The sequence below is a fragment of the Pan troglodytes genome, chromosome 12 (assembly GCF_028858775.2).
Source record: "Pan troglodytes isolate AG18354 chromosome 12, NHGRI_mPanTro3-v2.0_pri, whole genome shotgun sequence".
Taxonomy (NCBI): Eukaryota; Metazoa; Chordata; class Mammalia; order Primates; family Hominidae; genus Pan; species Pan troglodytes.
This window is the reverse complement of record NC_072410.2, coordinates 60,891,803-60,910,449: the sequence shown is the minus strand read 5'-3', so window position 1 is coordinate 60,910,449 and position 18,647 is coordinate 60,891,803. Positions and strand designations below refer to the sequence as shown.

General features: G+C 44.3%; 1 protein-coding gene across 8 annotated transcripts in view; it reads right to left on the bottom strand.

The window, feature by feature from the left end:
- Positions 1–18,647, bottom strand: part of FAM161A (FAM161 centrosomal protein A) — a 63,614-nt gene that overhangs the window by 15,114 nt on the left and 29,853 nt on the right. For 2 of the 8 annotated variants that reach the window (XR_010149500.1, XR_008546252.2), the window contains 2 exons: positions 14,338–14,639; positions 11,201–11,475 (listed from right to left, as the gene is read on the bottom strand). Coding sequence is in view for 3 of the 8 variants with exons in the window: in XM_063789822.1 (XP_063645892.1) it covers positions 14,405–14,639 (235 nt within the window). In the remaining 5 variants the exon portion in view is untranslated. Of the gene's footprint in view, positions 1–11,200; positions 11,476–12,527; positions 12,593–14,255; positions 14,640–18,647 lie in introns of those variants that run through there. The other 6 variants (XR_010149503.1, XM_054677914.2, XR_010149507.1 and 3 more) reach the window with 5 other exon arrangements.

The following is an 18,647-nucleotide window of genomic DNA, read 5'->3' as shown; positions in this document are numbered from 1 at the left end:
CTCATTCTTTTATTGCTAGGTTTTTTTTTTTCCTAAGCCAATACTATTAGTTTGGTTACATATCTTATTCACTAGGCTTGTTATCAAATTACTTATGTTACTTTTTAAAAATTAACCTCTTCTCAGCCAGATGTGGTGGCTAACACCTGTAAATCCAGCACTTTGGGAAGCCGAGGCGGGATGATCATTTGAGCTCAGGAATTCAAGACCAGTCTGGGCAATATGGCAAAACTCCGTCACTACTAAAAATACAAAAATTAGCCGGGTGTGGTGGCACATGCCTGTAATTCCAGCTATTCAGGAGGCTGAGGCAGGAGAATCGCTTGAATCTGGGAGGTGGAGGATGCAGTGAGCCGAGACTGCACTACTGCACTCAAGCCTGGGCGACAGAGCAAGATCCGTGATCCGTCTCAAAAAAAAAAGAAAGAAAGAAATTGCAATCTGGAAGGATGGTTAGAACCATTCTTTTGAGGGCGCCATCACTACTTAAAAACATGCATGTTGAAGTTCTGTTTAAAAACTCACATTATTTTTTAGTCCCAGGTTAAGAGTGTGGCATTACTTTACAATGAACCGCCTTCAGATGTGGCAGTGATTGCCCTTGCCCCCTATTATTCTGTCGTTGTCATTGTGAGATATTCATTTTAAACACCTAGAGAAGGGAAAATTAATCATGCTTTAAAATCAGATAAAGCATTAATGGTCGTGAAATTTTAATACTGATTCTCAGTTTTTAGCTTTCACACAGATGAAACTTTCTTATTTAGAGATAAACCTAGGGAAAGATTTAATGAGTAATTGATATTAAAAAGTTGAAATCACATGTAAGCTCTAATTTTTTCACATGAAAGCAATTTTGCTTTCCACGTCTTTTTTTTTTTTTTTTTTTTTTGAGACAGAGTCTGGCTCTGTCGCCCAGGCTGGAGTGCAGTGGCGCTATCTCAGCTCACTGCAAGCTCCGCCTCCGGGGTTCACACCATTCTCCTGCCTCAGCCTCCCGAGTAGCTGGGACTACAGGCACCCGCCACCATGCCCAGCTAATTTTTTGTATTTTTAGTAGAGACGGGGTTTCACCGTGTTAGTCAGGATGGTCTCGATCTCCTGACCTCATGATCCACCTGCCTCAGCCTCCCAAAGTGCTGGGATTACAGGCGTGAGCCACCGCGCCCGGCTCCACATCTTTTTATTTGAAAGAATTGAGCTTACATTTGTCAGATAAATTGCTGCCTAAATTATCTAAGATGATTTTCACATTCTTGTGTGGAAATCAAATTTTGCAAGGTTGTAGAATTAACTTAGAAGAGACAAAGGTGTGTTCTTTCTTTCAGGAGGGCTTGCTAATTGAAGTTGAAGCATCAGATGTCCTGAAAGCACTCAAACTCATCAGGTAACAAAAGCCCAGACAACGGAAATGAAGCAAAGCAAGTTAGTTCTTGAAATGAAACTCTGGAAATCCCAACTTGAGCAAATAAAGAGGCAGAAAAAAAAAAAAAAAACCTAGAAAAAGAATAAATCACAAAATAAAAGGCACTTAGGAAGGGAACTTTTTGTTTAAGTATTTATTTAGTTTTTTCCATTATAAGCATTGCGTAGATTGTGCTATGCTTTTGAAATTGTAAAAATATGTCTGTTTGTTGTATGTCTCTTCTCTCACTACTTGAAAATGTAAAAAAGAACATTTTCTTGCCTGTATCTTACATGTGCAGGATTACAAGCTCAGATGCTTACTGGGCCAATCCCAAAGAGGCTCTGCAAAGTGGGGGTTCCCCCACTTTGCAGAGCCTCTTTTGGGACCCTGAAAGGGTTAGCTGCCTCTGGACTCCAGATTTTTTTTTTTTTTTTTTTTTTTTTGTTGAGACAGGGTCTTGCCCTGTCACCCAGGCTGGAGTGCATTGGCATGAATCATGGCTCAATGCAACCTCCACCTCCAGGGCTCAAGCATTCCTCCCACCTCAGCCTCCTGAGTAGCTGGGACTACAGGCACACACCACCACACCTGGCTAATTTTTGTATTTTTGGTAGAGACATGGTCTCACTATGTTGTCCAGGCTGGTCTCAAACTCCAGGCCTCAAATAAACCTCCTGCCTTGGCCTCCCAAAGTTTTGGGATTCCAGATGTGAGCCACTGTGTCCAGCCAGACTCCATTTTTTGCCACACAAAGTGTGGGCCCAGTGCTGCTAGACATTTGGGTATTCCAGAGAACAGTGTCCTGGTTTGGGGTCCCCCAAAAGCTGACCCTGAGACCAGGATTGGGTACAAGGATTTATTTGGGAGGTGATGGCAGGGAGCTCAGTGATGGCGTGAGGCAGTGACATGGCCACCTGCTGTCTGCCAATCTCTGAGGGGGCGAGATAGGAAATTGTCTTATCTTTTCAAAAGAAGTATTTTGAGGTTTCAGTTATTAACAGGAAATAATAGTTAAAGCTTCATAGTAACTGCTTACAGACAGTGGGAAAGATTATTATTATTATTATTATTTTGAGATGGAGTCTTGCTCTGTCGCCCAGTCTGGAGTGCAGTGGCACGATCTCAGCTCACTGCAACCTCTGCCTCCTGGGTTCAAGCAATTCCGCTGCTTCTGCCTCCCAAGTAGCTGGGGCTACAGGCGCCTGCCACCATGCCTAGCTAATTTTTTGTATTTTTAGTAGAGACTGGGTTTCACCATGTTGGCCAGGATAGTCTCGATCTCCTGGCCTTGTGATCCACCCTCCTTGGCCTCCCAAAGTGCTGGGATTACAGGCATGAGCCACCGTGCCTGGCCGGAAAAATTCTTTAATTTTGAGCTGAATCCAGAGTTTTCAGTTGGCTCTTTTTCTTTTAGGCATAGAATACAGTATTCAGGAAATTATAGCATTACTACATTCTGGAATGCCTGACAAGAATAAGTTTAGGAAGGCTTGGAGGAGAAAAGGTAAATTGCTACTCTTTGGGGAAGGGGAGGAATCAAAACATTCTGGGTAACATAAAATGAGGCACAAATAGCGAGGCAAGATTTGGGAGGGAGTGGGGAGTGGAGAAGACCGGAAAGACCCAATCACTAGTTAATTGTAAACAAACACTGTAATGTTGACTTTTTTTTTTTGAGACAGAATCTCGCTCTGTCACCAGGCTGGAGTGCAGTGGTGTGATCTCGGCTCACTGCAACCTCCCCCTCCCAGGTTCAAGCGACTCTCCTGCCTCAGCCTCCAGAGTAGCTGGGATTGCAGGCACCTGCCACCACACACAACTAATTTTTGTATTTTTAGTAGAGACGAGGTTTTGCCATGTTGGCCAGGCTGGTCTCAAATTCCTGACCTCAGGTGATCCACCCGCCTCAGCCTCCCAAAGTGCTGGGATTACAGGCATGAGCCACCGCGCCCCGCCTAGTGCTCTTCTTGGAACACTCTCTCCTTGGCCCCCGGACACCACTGCTGGTGTCCTTACCTGCTGCTTCTTCTCAGCCTCCTTTGCTGGCCCCTCTTGCTCTCCCTGGCCCGTCAACACTGCAGTGGCCTGGAGCTCAGCCTTCTGACCTCTTCTTTCTACACACATTCCTTATATGCTCTTGTCCAAACTAGGACTGTCTTTGTTTACATATATTTCAATGACTCCCAAATTGAGTATCTCCAGTCCAGACCTCCCTTCTGAATTCCAGACTCATAAATCCAACTGCCAGTTCAAAGTCTCCACTTGGGTTCCTCCAGGAAGCATCTCCGTTACCATGTCTATGGCAGAGCTTTGATTCCTACCCACCCCAGCTTAGTTTGGATTCCCCCAAAGGCAGACTCTGAGACAAGGAGATCCGTAGGGAATTTGGGGGTTGGGGGAGATGGGTAGGTTGTTTGCAAAGATGGCCTTAGCATTCTTTCCTTCTTGTATGACATTTCCTTTGCAATGTGACTTTGACTTCCCTGCCACCAAGAAGTGGAATTTGTCTCTTCACCCTTTGAATCTGGCCTAGCACCTGAGCCCTGCTTTAATGAAAAGAATGCAGTAGGAGCAGCACTGTGGACCTCATGAGGCTTCGCAGCTTCCACTTTTGTCCCTTTGGAACACTGCCCAAGACTGCCATGTGAAGAATCCCAGTCTAGCCTGGTGGAGGAGGAAAGGGTATTGGGACTACATGAGCCAACCCATCTGAGGCCTTTTAAATCAGCCAGCTGACAGCTAGCATCTACCATCTACCATTGGAGGGCATCTTAAACCTTCCAGCCCCAGTCAAGCCACCATATTATTGTAGCCACTGAGTAAGCCCAGGCAAGACCAGCAGAAAATTTGTCACCCAGTTGAGTCCAGCCCAAATTGTTGACCCACAGAATCATGAGCAAAAATAATGGCCATTGTAAACCACTACGTTTTGGGGGTGGCTTATTATGCAGCTGAAACTAAATTATACAGGAGGTTATCCCAGGAAGCGCAAGTGAGGAAATAATAGAAGTAAGACAGAGAAAGGAGGAGAGTTAATAAAGGGTGCTCTAAGGAGCAGGTTATTACTGTGGGCAGTTGAAGCTAAATCCTGCTGGATACCCTCTGAAGAGTCCTGTAGCAGGCATCTCAGAACAGTCTCTCCACGGAAAGAGAAACCAGGTTACTCACCCAATAATTCCTTACCCTACACCTCACTGGCCAATGGTTCCCTGGGGGACTTAGGTCCCCAGCACTTCCTTTTTTTTTTTTTTTTTTTTTGAGATGGAGTCTCACTCTTGTTATCCAGGCTGGAGTGCAATGGTGTGATCTCAGCTCACAGCAACCTCTGCCTTCTGGGTTCAAGCAATTCTCCTGCCTCAGCCTCCTGAGTAGCTGGGATTACAGGCATGCATCACCACACCCGGCTAATTTTTTGTATTTTTAGTAAAGAGGGGGTTTCTCCATGTTGGTCAGGCTTGTCTCGAACTCCCGACCTCAGGTGATCCACCTGCCTCAGCCTCCCAAAGTGCTGGGATTACAGGCATGAGCCACCACACCTGCCCTGGTCCCCAGCACTTCTGATCTGCTGTGCAGCCAAGCTGAACAAGGTCCCTGGCAATGGAGAGATCTTGCAGGCAGGGAAGTAGAGGAATGAGGGCGAACTTGAGGTGGAAGCCATCAGTATTTATGGGAACTATCCACCCTGGCTGCAAGTAAACTCAGAGGTAGGCCAGGAGGATGCAGGACAGGACATCACAGCATCTGCTAACTTCCCAAACCCATTTCTTCCCCAATTCAGTAAGTGGCAATACCATCCTCCAATTGCTCCCCACAGAAACTTCATCCTTGGATGCATTAATTTCTTCCACACTCCACATTCAAACCCTTTTAGTGTTACCTTTGAAACATATCCTGAATCCAAATATTTCTACCTCCTCCACTACAACTCTGGTCCAAGCCACCAGCAACTCTCACTTGGATTATTGGATTATTGCAACCATCTATTTATTTATTTTTTTTTGAGACAGAGTCTTACCCTGTCACCCAGACAGGAGTGCAATGATGAGATCATGGCTCACTGTAGCCTCAACTTCCTAGGCTCAAGCAATCCTCCCACCTCAGCTTCCCAAGTAGCTGGGACTACAGGTATGCGCCACCGCACCTGGCTAATTTTTTTATTTTATTTAATTTATTTATTTATTTATGTATTTAGATGGAGTCTCACTCTGTTGCCCAGGCTGGAGCACAGTGGTGCAATCTCAGCTCACTGCAACCTCTGTCTCCCACATTCAAGCGATTCTCCTGTCTCAGCCTCCCAGGTAGCTGCGATTACAGGCGTGATCCACCACGCCCTGCTAATTTTCGTATTTTTAGTAGAGACTGGTTTCTCCATGTTGGCCAGGTTGGTCTCGAACTCCTGACCTGAAGTGATCTGCCTACCTCGGCCTCCCAAAGTGCTGGCATTACAGGCATGAACTACTACGCCTGGCCTAAATTTATTTTTTGTAGAAATGTGGTCTCACTATGTTGCCCAGGCTAGTCTTGAACTCTTGGGCTCAAGCAATCCTCCTGCCTCAACCTCCCAAAGTGCTGGGATTACAGGCGTGAGCCACTGTGCCTGGCCCAGAGTGACCATTTAAAACCCAAGTCCCTTCTCAGTTTTCAACCCTCCCAAAGCTCCCTATCTCACCCAGAATAAAATGCAAAATCTTTACTGTGTCCTAGAAGGCCCCATAGAATCTGCTATTTTTCTGACTTCACATTTTGCAACTCTCTCCACGTCTCACTGCTCTGGCCTCACTGGTTTCCCTGTAATTCAAAACCCCAGGCCCAGGGTACTTGCTGTTCCTCTATCTAAGATGCCTCCCCCAGTCATCCACAGAATACAGCCCTAACTTCCTTCTGGCCTTGACTCAAATGTCCGCTTATTAGAGAGGCCTTCCTGACTCTAACTAGGCAAACTCTCCCCCAGTCACTCTTCACCCCTTTACCTTGCTTTATTTTTCTTTATTAAACAACTGACATTACTTTTATACTGCTTATCTCCAATCCTCCCCCAACTGGAATGTAAGTTGTATGAGAATAGGGGCTCTCTATTTTGTTTGCTGATGTATTCTCAGTACCTAGATTTTTTGTTAATTTAATGAATTAGTAGGTATTGTGGGACAGTCTGATGATTTTATATGGATTATTTATAAGTTAGTGCTCTGGTTAAAATGAAATAATTAAAAGCCTCCAATAAAACATTCCATACTTTAGTCCAGGCGTGGTGGCTCAAGCCTGTAATCCCAGCACTTTGGGAGGCCAAGGCAGGTGGATCACCTGAGGTCAGGAGTTCGAGACCAGCCTGGCCAATATGGTGAAATCCCGTCTCCACTAAAAATACAAAAATTAGCCGGGCATGGTGGTGGGTGCCTGCAATCTCAGCTACTTGGGAGGCTGAGTCAGGAGAATCACTTGAACCTGGCAGGCAGAGGTTGCAGTAAGCCAAGATTGCGCCATTACACTCTACCCTGGGCAAAAAGAGCGAGGCTTTGTCTCAAAACAAAACAAAAACAAAAACAAAACAATAACAACAAACATTCCATACTTTAAAGAAGAATACTGGCCGGGCGCGGTGGCTCACGCCTGTAATCCCAGCACTTTGGGAGGCTGAGGCAGGTGGATCACGAGGTCAGGTGATCAAGACCATCCTGGCTAATACGGTGAAACCCCGTCTCTACTAAAAATACAAAAAATTAGCCGGGCGTGGTGGCAGGCGCCACCAGCTACTCAGGAGGCTGAGGCAGGAGAATGGCGTGAACCCAGGAGGCAGAGCTTGCAGTGAGCCGAGATCATGCCACTGCACTCCAGCCTGGGCAACAGAGCAAGACTCCGTCTCAAAAGAAAAAAAAATGAATGCTTAAGTGTAAATTTGGTAGTGAATAGTCTTGTGTTATGTTCTTATGAAGATTAAAGTAACAATACCAGAAAAAAGTTATTCTAGGCCATGGCTCATGCCTGTAATCCCAGCATTTTGGGAGGCTAAAGATCACTTGAGCCCAGGAGTTCAAGACCAGCCTGGGCAACATAGAGAGACCTTATCTCTACTAGTAATTTTAAAAATTAGCCAGCTGTGGCTGGGCTGAGGTGGCCAGATCACAAGGTCAGGAGTTCAAGACCAGCCTGGCCAATATGGTGACACCTCGTCTCTACTAAAAAAAAAAATACACTAATTAGCCAGGCATGGTGATGCATGTCTGTAGTACCAGCTACTTGGGATGCTGAGGCAGAATAATTGCTTGAATCCAGGAGGCAGAGGTTGCAGCGAGCTGAGATCATGACACTGCAATCCAGCCTGGGTGACACAGCAAGACTCCACCTCAAAAAAAAAAAAAGAGCCAGATGTGGTGGCATGCACCTGTGGTCTCAGCTATTTGGGAGGCTGAGGTGGAAGGATCACTTGAGCCCAGGAGGGTGAGGCTGCAGTCAGCTGCAATTGTGCCACTGCATTCCAGCCTGCGTGACAGAGCAAGACCCTGTCTCAAAAAAAAAAAAAAAGAAAAAAGAAAAGAAAAAAGTCGCTCTGATAGCTATATTGTTGAGCTGTTTGCTGAAACAGTGTGCTTGATTATTATGGATTTATGTATTGGTCATTCACTCAAAAACATGGATTAAGCCCATCCTATATACTAGGCTCTGGGCCAGGCCTGGGGATAGAAAGTTGAAAGATAAAATCTGGCCTTCAGGGATACAACATCACAACAATTACGACCGAACCCTGAGGAGTTCTGAGCTAGCAGTGTGTATGAGGTGCCAGGCAGTCAGGGCTGCCACTCTCAGAGTGAGGTTAGAGATGCCAGAAAGATGCATCCTGGAGGCAGCAATGGGAGGGAACATGCAGAAGCCCCTCAGACTCAGTCAGGGGGCAAAGGGGAGCTCCACTGAGACAAGGAGCATGAGGTTTGTGGGTGGCTGGAGTGTCACCTACCAGTGAGAAAATTATTGCCTCAGAAATGGATTGGGATTCTGTATGTAAATTCTGTTCATCCAGAACTTATCCCCATTTTCTCTGAGTTCCTAGGTTCCTGACAGTTTGCTCTTTGAACTTTTTTGCTTCTTATTAGTTTTGTTAGATCTTTTAACTGCTTTCTGCTCACTCCTGAACTACAGAATGCCTTGATCAAAGATATTGTCATATCATTGAAATGCTTGCTGTAACATGAGTTGAAATGCAGTAGTGGAAATACTGTTAATACAGTTATGCTCAGACAACTGTTAGCACAATTGTAATCTGTATCTCTGCTTCTCTTCCTTTCCTCTGCTCGAGAGGAGTTTGAGACAAGCTAGGGCAACGTGACAAAACTCCGTCTCTACAAAAAATACAAAAATTAGGCAGACTTGATGATGTGCAGCTGTAATCCCAGCTACTTGGGAGGTTGAGGTGAGAGGATCGCTTGAGCCTAGGAGGTTGAGGCTGCAGTGAGCCATGATTGCACCACTGCACTCCAGCCTGGGCAGCAGGGCAAGACAGGAAGAAATAAATGCATGTTTGTTCAATATGCATGATCAGGACCCCCTTCACGAATATTCACAGCTCCTCCTACAACCTGTTGAGTGCGTATACTTGGCCAACTTCTGTATAAATCCCTTGCCAACCTCTTCTCCTTCAAAGAGTTTGCTTTTAGTTTTTCAGCCAGAGGCTAAATCCCCTTCTTAAGAAATACAGTTATCCTTTCCAGGGCTGCCACTCTCAGAGTGAGGTTAGAGATGCCGGAATTTCTCGTGATTTTTCAGCTGACAGTCTCTATCACTCTGAAGAGTGAGTGATCAGCTCCGTTTGTCCAAATCAGTCACTATCTGTGGGTGTGCAGCTATTCCTTGATACCTAGGGGTCCACAAAGAAGGAGTTGTTCCCATCAGATGACTAGGAGCAACCTTGGGTCAATTCTTTTATATAGACCTTAAGTCCACACAGCTTCCATACAATCAAGATTTTTCCTCCTCTAGGGATACTCATGGGATTAACAAATTACAGTTATAAATTACTGTTCTCTAGTAAGTCACACCATTATCTGGGAGGACCTTTCTCAGAGATATTCCATATAATTACAAAGTTAGGTAGAAAACCTTTGTCCAAATGCCATGCCAGCATGCTGTATGATGGCGTGCTTGGAGAGCAGGAAAGAACCTGTTTGTTGAATCCGCCTCAAGGGAGGGGACAACTCATGACTAATGTCCTGATGGCCAATTGTGTTGCCCCAGGAAAGTGCGTACAAAGGGTCAGAAGCCTCTCCAACCTGAGCAAAGTGTCTGCTGTTTACTAGCAAAATCCTCTGTGTCCACCCTGAAAGATGTGTCTTTTTTTTTTTTTTTTTTTTTTTGAGATGGAGTCTCGTTCTGTCACCCAGGCTGAAGTGCAGTGGCGCGGTCTCAGCTCAGTGCAACCTTCGCCTCCCAGGTTAAAGCGATTCTCCTGCCTCAGCTTCCCAAATAACTGGGATTACAGGCATGTGCTACCATGCCCAGATAGTTTTTGTATTTTTAGTAGAGACTGGGTTTCACCAGGTTGGCCAGGCTGGTCTTGAATTCCTGACCTCAAGTGATCCCCGCACCTCAGCCTCCCAAAGTGCTGGGATTACAGGCGTGAGCCACCACACCTAGCCTCTCTCCCTATGTTTTGTCCCTCCTTGTCCACTGTCTACCTCCTTTTACCCAAAGCAAACCAATCCTCCCAACAAAAATAATTGAAAGCCTATCCCCTTTTTTCTGTGTCTTGCAAATTTTTCATCCTTAGGCTTCTATGGAAAATCAGTGTCTTTTCTTGAGCCCTAAACCAGTTACTGCTGGCTCTGCAGAGAGGCTTCCTAAGCTCAAGTCTTGCTTGCTTTCCCCACAATCCCCACCCCCTGAGAGGAGGTAAGCTTGGATCTTTGGGCGGCAGTGAGACCTCCATTGACGTTGGCTTTCTCCCATAGCATAAACTCAAACACACCTCCATACTGAGGATGCATTTCTTCTGAAACCCCACACCTGAGCTATGCATAGAAGTCTTACTCCTGTGAACACACTTTTTTCACTTTATTTATTACCTTACATTCACCCTCCCACTGCCTGGGTCACATTAGTTCTCTGACCTTGACTGACAACAAAAGCATCCCTTCATCCCTTGCCCAAATCTGCAAGTATCTTGACACTGGGGGCAATGGTGGTTTGGGGAGTTAGGGTTTATTCTCTCTGTACCCTGCCCTACTGTAAACTGAGGGTTTTTTGTCTGTTTGTTTGTTTGTTTAATTGAGACAGGGTCTTGCTCTGTCGCCCAGGCTGGAGTGTGGTGGTGCAATCTCTGCTCACTGCAGCCTTGACCTCCTGGGCTCAAGCAATCCTCCGCCTCAGTCTCCTGAGTAGCTGGGACCACAGACACACACCACTAGGTGTGGCTAATTTTTGTATTTTTTGTAGAGACGGCGGGGCGGGGGGGTCTCGCTATGTTGCCCAGCCTGGTCTCGAACTCCTGGACATGATCTTCCCACTTCAGCCTCCCAAAGTGCTAGGATTACAGGTGTGAGCCACGGCCCCGGCCTGTGTGTACTTTAACTTGGAGCAAATGACCCTTCATTCTCTGCCCTACTTGCCTCGGCAATCACATTCCTACAGTCACTCTTCACTCTAGCCACACTGGCTGCATCGGCCAGAGAGGAAGCAGGGAAAGCAGCTGGGAGTCAGTCGCAGGGGCCCCAAGCAGGCATTTTCCAAGTGGGGTCACACACCCGGGGTGGGAGGGGAGAAATATGCCCCATTTGCTGCAGAAAGAAACTGCAATTCGAAACTGAAATAGGTAGAACATTTATACTAACTTTATCTAAAAAAGAAATAAAGCTTTACCAAGATTTAATATGTGGTTTGTCACTGGCTGCTCACATGATCCAGTCTCGGTCGGATGGCAGACGGTCAAGTGCCACGCGGGGACAGGGCCTTTCGCTTTCTTCGCATGGAATTTGGCCATGCCCCTCAGGTTGTGTGTGCCCTGTGAGTCGCTTCACAGATCATATTAGCAGCTTTCCAAAACCAGTCCTCACAAAACAGACAAGCGGCTTTAAAAGAAAATCCTGCAGAGAAACCTCAGACTGAAGATAATACTATTAACACAGCACAAGGAAACAAGAAAATGCAAGAATGCTTCTCTGTACCTGGTACAAGCTCTTAATCAGCCATATTAGGAGGAAAAACAATGGTGATCTAACCAATTCTTACTTTGGACTAAGCCAACAAATTCAAAATTATCAAGAAGATTATTGAAATAAGGATTTACATTCACTGTAATGAAAAACAAACCTCACCATATGTGAATACTGGATCCTGAGCACAGAGCCTGGTGGTCTCTTTCGCATGACAGACATTCAAGCCCAGCATTGAGATACACTCAGCTTAGGACAAATCCTTCAAGTTGCTTCATCACAAAGTGTTAAACCAACATTTTCAAAAACAAAGAAACATAGGCCAGGTGCAGTGGCTCATGCCTGTAATCCCAACACTTTGGGAGGCCAAGGCAGGAGGATGGTTTGAGTTCAGGAGTCCAAGACCAGCCTGGGCAACATAGTGAGACCCTGTCTCTACAAAAAAATTAAAAATTAGCAGGTGCTGTGGCTTGCAGGAGTGGTCCCAGCTACTCAGAAGGCTGAGGTGGGAGGATCGCTTGAACCCAGGAGGTTGAGACTGCAGTGATTCTACACTGCACTCCAGCCTGGGTGACAAAGCAAGACCCTGTCTGGAACAAACAACAAAACCAAAACCAAACCAAAACAAGAAGCATATATGTTTCCCAGACCTAGAAACAATGACACCTAGTAACAATGAGTATACCTAACATTCAGATCCTTTTTTTTTTTTTTTTTTTTTTTTTCTGAGTTGGAGTCTCTGTGGCCCAGGCTGGAGTGCAGTGGTGCAATCTCGGCTCACTGCCTCTGCCTCCTGGGTTCAAGCAATTCTCCTGCCTCAGCCTCCTGAGTAGCTGGGATTACAGGTGCCCACCACCACGCCCGGCTAATTTTTGTATTTTCAGTAGAGATGGGATCTCACCTTGTTGGCCAGGCTGGTCTTAAACTCCTGGCCTCAAGTGATCCACCCGCCTCGGTCTCCCAAAGTGTTGGGATTACAGGTGTGAGCCACCGTCCCTGGCTGGATCCTAATTTCTGAAGACCATTTTCCATTAAAAGGCTTCAGGGTCTGTCAAATAAATGGCCAATGCCAGGGCTGGGTCAGAGAAAGTACAAGATGATCCTTGGATTTCTTCTTGTTCCAGAAAGTAAGAAAGTGCACAAAGACTGAGGGAAAGATGTAAATAAAACACACAAACCAGCTTGTAGGGGCTCCCACTGGCCACATTTAGGAAAATTTGAGCATAATTTAAAAATTTTAATGATGGTAACACATTATAACACATTGAATAAATGAAGAATTTGTGCATCATGATGATACCTCACATAAAAGAGACTGCGAAGCTCTTCTTTACAGAGACTATCAGCTAATATAGAACACATAATAGAATTAGAAAATGACCATTTTGCAACCCCCAGCATAATAACTTATTCAGGTGAAGACCATCAAGGAATACTAAAACTGTTAGGTAAAATGTGTTGGGGAACAGGATGTTCACACCGTGTCAAGTATCCCCCTGACACTACCAGGTTACTTAAGCATCAAGGGATACAGTGCCTTTACAATGGAGAGAACTGATGGATAGCCCTTTAACCAAGTGATCAAATTTAGTATCAATAATAATGCAACACAGTGACATTCTGTGCCTCCCCACTTAATGTCATACAAAGTACACAAATTAGTTAGGTAGTATTCATGCCCACAATGTTTAACCAGAATCCAATCAAAGCAAACAATTAGAGAAATCTAAATTATATGCCAGGCTACAGATGACTGGCCTGGACTCTTACAAAGTAACAATGAAATGAAAGACAAAAAAGGCAGAGAGCTGTCTAGACAAAAAGAGACTAAAGAGCTATCAAAACTAAATGCACCCACCAATTTGGGGAGCTGATCAAATGGGTGGATCACTTGATTCCTGGAGTTCAAGACCAGCCTGGGCAACATGGCAAAACCTGTCTCGGCAAAAAGTACAAAAATTAGCCGGGCATGGTGGTGGCACATGCCTGTAGTCCCAGCTACTCAGGAGGCTGAGGAAGGAGGATCACTGAGCCCAGGAGGCAGAGGTTACAGTGAGCCATGATCCCGCTGCTACACTCCAGCCTGGGTGACAGAGTGAGACTCTGTCTCAAAACAAAAAAGCCAATAAAACAAAATCTCATTCAAGTCTGATAGAAAGAAAAGTCCTGAAAATGTGGTGATAAGCAAGGAATAACAAAAAACAATTAATTGTACATTAATGTCATTGACATTATCTTCAGTGGACTATTCTATATTAGTGAACATTTTTTTTAACTGCACTGACTTTGTCAGGCTTCCTCCTGTCCTATTTTGATTCTTGTTTTTGTTTCCCATGAAGTGTTGCAGTTCCTCAACCACACACTCTTGGCATAGTTTTTAGGAACATAACTTTTAGGGTTAGCAAAAGGATGCTGTGGGTTTTTTTTCATCCATCTGAGCATTATTATAGCGCAACAAGATAACTTATTTTCATAATGAAGTATACCATCTTCTTTTTATTAGCATTCAAGATGAATGAATATCGTTATTTGCTTGAGAAAGGCTCCTTTATGATTATTTTTCTATTATACAATGTCAATGTCTTATTTTGCATTTTTTCCTCATAGAGGATATTTTTTGTCTTGGAAAAAGCATTCTTCTAAGAGAAGTAAATGATGGACCTCACTGTACATCACAGACACATGTAGCTGGTGGAAATTCAGAAATGCTACTTTATACAGTATATTTAATGATGGGTTGGGTATACCTCTTAAATTAGGAATTGTGTTCTGCTGCATTTAATAGACACCCACCTTCTGTCCGTGGCCGCCACCAGGAAGCATCATTAAAATCTCTCTTCCCACTGCCGTCATGTCTAAGTCAGTCTCCTAAAGAGCCAAGCAGCTGTGGCAGCTCTTCACTGGAGGGCCGAGGTTTGAAACGACTGATGAGAGGCTGAGGAGCCATTCTGAGCAATGGGGAATGCTCACAAGCTGTGTGGTCATGAGAGATCCCAACACCAAGCGCCCCAGGGGCTTTGGGTTTGTCACCTATGCCACTGTGGAGGAGGTGGATGCAGCCACGAATGCAAGGGCACACAAGGTGGATGGGAGAGCTGTGGAACCAAAGAGGGCTGTCTCAAGAGAAGGTTCTCAAAGACCAGGTGCCCACCTAACTGTGAAAAAGGTATTTGTTGCTGGCATTAAAGAAGACACCGAAGAACATCGGCTAAGAGACAGTAGGATAAATGTGAACACTGCTAGATAACTGGTATTAAGGGGTTATTCTTTTTTGTATTATCCTTTTTGTATGTGTGATGATGGTATTAGAGCTGTGTAACAAGGGAAAGTTTTTATCATTTAAAGATCTATACTGAAATATTTATACATGAAATATGTCTGTGATTTGCTTCGAAACAACTAGGGGCTAGAGAGTGGGAATATAGAAGAAATAAACTTAATTGTGAGTTGATAATTCTTGACATTAGGTGATGGGCACATCTAGAAAATATAACTACAAAATACCTTCCTACAAAGCTAAAGCCTCATTTATATTTTTCTTTAACATATATAAGTGTTGAAAAGGAAGAAACAAAAAAAATGAAGTCTCTCTTCCATCACCTACTCCCAGGCTCTTAGAGGCAGACTCTATTAACATTTATATTTTCTGGTATATCTTTTCAGAGTTAGATATAAGCATACATTTTATGCCTTGACTTTTTTTTTCTTTTTTTTTTTTTCTTAGACAAAGTCTTGCTCTGTTGCCCAGGCTGCAGTGCAGTGGCACAATCTCGGCTCACTGCAACCTCGGCCTCCCGGGTTCAAGCGATTCTCCTGCCTCAGCCTACAGAGTAGCTGGGACTACAGGCGCCTGCCACCATGCCTGGCTGATTTTTGTACTTTTAGTAGAGATGGGGTTTCACCATATTGGCCAGGCTGGTCTCAAACTCCTGACCTTGTGATCTGCCTGCCTCGGCCTCCCAAAGTGCTGGGATTACAGGCGTGAGCCACTGCGCCCGGCTATGCCTTGACTTTTGATAGTTATATACCAATTTTTTTCCTTCTCAATTTTTTATCTCCTTCTCTTATTGACATTTATAATTTGCCAAAGACCACAGTCTTAGTTGTTACAAAAATGAAAAAATAATTAGAGTAAGTAGATATCTAAATATTAGTATATCTGATTTCTTAACTAGAAAATTTTACAAGCCATAGTTTTATTTTTCATTTATTCAGTCTATATTAGTTGTAAAATAGAATCTGAATATCTCTTTTTCTTTTTGTTTTGAGACAGGATCTCACGCTGTTGCCCAGGCTGGTCTTGAACTCCTGGACTCAAGTGATTTTCCCACCTCAGCCTTCCAAAGTGCTGAGATTACAGGTGTAGGCCACTGCATCTGTCAGAAATCTGGTCAGAATATTGGATTTTATTTTATTTTATTTATTATTATTATTTTTTTAGACAGAGTCTTGCTCTGTTGCCTGGGCTGGAGTGCCGTGGCATGATCTCAGCTCACTGGAACCTCTGCCTCTCAGGTTCAAGCGATTCTCCTGCCTCAGCCTCCTGGGTAGCTGGGATTACAGGTGCCCACCACCATACCCGGCTAATTTTTGTATTTTTGTAGAGACAGGGTTTTACCATGTTGGTCAGGCTGGTCTCAAACTCCTGACCTCAAGTAATCCGCCTGCCTCAGCCTCCCAAAGTGCTGGGATTACAAGTGTCAGCCACTGTGCCTGGCAGAATGTTGGAATCTGTGACCCTGATTATTACTTCCTCCCTTAAAAACAAACAAAGTTGCTATACTATAAAGGTTATTCCTGGCCAGGCACAGTGGATCACGCCTGTAATCCTAACACTTTGAGAAGCCAAGGCAGGAGGATCACTTGAGTCCAGGAGTTTGAGACCAGCATGGGCAACATAGCGAGACACTGTCTCTAAATTAAATTTAAATTTAAATTTAAAATTTTAAAAAGTTATTCCTATAACTCTTCTAACAATACAGGTAAGTTAGTAAACCACAGCCACATCAGGACTACATATAAGTGACAAGAGATGAGACTACCTAAAGAATTTAGGACAAAGTAATAACTTTGACACCATAATATTATAGTCTAAATATTGTCAAATTGACAAAAACTTCATTTCACAATAACTTGCTCCCTTCTAAACAACCACTAAAACACACATATACACATATGTGATAGTTGAGAAGGGCATACATTTTTCTTTGAAGCAATGAGGTAATTTTTATAAAGTTATTTTTTATTTTTTTTTGAAACGGGGTTTTCACTCTTATTGCCTAGGCTGGAGTGCAGTGGCACAATCTCGGCTCACTGCAACCTCCGCCTCCCAGGTTCAAGCAATTCTCCTGCCTCAGCCTCCCAAATGGCTGGGATTATAGGCATATGCTACCACACTTGGCTAACTCTTTTTGTATTTTAAGTAGAGACGGGGTTTCACCATGTTTGCCAGGCTGGTCTCAAACTCCTGACCTCAGGTGATCCGCCTGCCTCAGCCTCCCAAAGTGCTGGGATTACAGGCATGAGCCGCTGCACCCGGCCTGAAGTTAATGATTTTGTATTGCCTAGGTCCAAATGTTGAAATCTTTGCTATTCTCAAGTGACTAGAATTAACTTGAGAAATACTGTTTAAGAGAAAAATACCAGATATCCTTAAAGGCATGCTTATTTGTTTTATTATGTAGACTAACTCAACAGAGTAAAAGAATAATTGCGGTGGCTCATGCCTGTAATCCCAGCACTTTGGGAGGCCGAGGCAGATGGATGACGAGGTCAGGAGTTCAAGACCAGCCTGGCCAAGATGGTGAAATCCCATCTCTACTAAAACTACAAAAATTAGCCAGGCGTGGTGGCAGGCACCTGTAATCCCAGCTACTCGGGAGGTGGAGGCAGGAGAATCACTTGAACCTGGGTGGCAGGGGTTGCAGTGAGCCGAGATCGCACCACTGCACTCCAGACTGGGCGACAGAGCAAGACTCCGTCTCAAAAAAAAAAAAAAATTGCTAAATTTTCCATCATATATATATATTATTTTTGAGTCAGGGTCTCACTTTGTTACCTAGGTTGGAGTGGTGTGATCAGGGCTCACTGCAGCCTCAACCACCTGGGCTCAACCAATCCTCCCACCTTAGCTTCCTGAGTATCTGGGACTACTTGGTGCATGACACCCCGCCTGGCTAACTTTTGTATTTTTTGTAGAGACAGGGTTTCACCATGTTGCCCAGGCTGATCTTGAACTCCGGACCTCAAGTGAGCCGCCTTCCTCTGCCTCCGAAAGTGCTGAGATTACAGGCATGAGCCACCGCATCCAGACTTCCATCATATTTATAGATACATATATACGTGTGTGTTTGTGTATGTGTAAAATAACTTAATCCTCCAATAAGTCCCCAGGCCATTTTTTCTGTGGAAATAAGTATGAAGTAATAGGGTACCCAGTAATATTACGAAAGAAAAAAAGAGCATAACCTTTTTCTTGATGTTAGGTTACTCTTGTATAAAGGAAAATCCCATAAGTAAAAAGAATTCTGGAGCCAATTCAGATGATACAAAGGTAAAAAATGTTCAGTTACCTAACACCTGAAAACATGTTTGATTTAACCAATTGACTTCTGACCATCACTGTGTAATGTGACCTGCTAAAGTAATCTTTCAGCTGTCAATTTGATGTTTTTTTTTGTTTGTTTGTTTGTTTTGAGATGGAGTCTCACTCTGTCGCCCAGGCTAGAGTGCAGTGGTGCCATCTCGGCTCACTGCAAGCTCTGCCTCCCAGGTTCACGCCATTCTCCTGCCTCAGCCTCCCGAGTAGCTGGGACTACAGGCACCCACCACCACACCTGGCTAATTTTTTTTTTTTTTTTGTATTTTTAGTAGAGACGGGGTTTCACCGTGTTAGCCAGGATGGTCTCGATCTCCTGACCTCATGATCCACCCATCTCGGCCTCCCAAAGTGAACAGTGATATGCATAGAATGATTTGAAACTGTCAGTGTCTCTCTCTCTCTCTTTTTTTAACTTTGGTTCTGTGTTAACCAGATCATGTCTAACAAAGTGCTTCAAAAGTTATTTCTAACCAAATAATATTTAAATCACAGTGTATCTCAT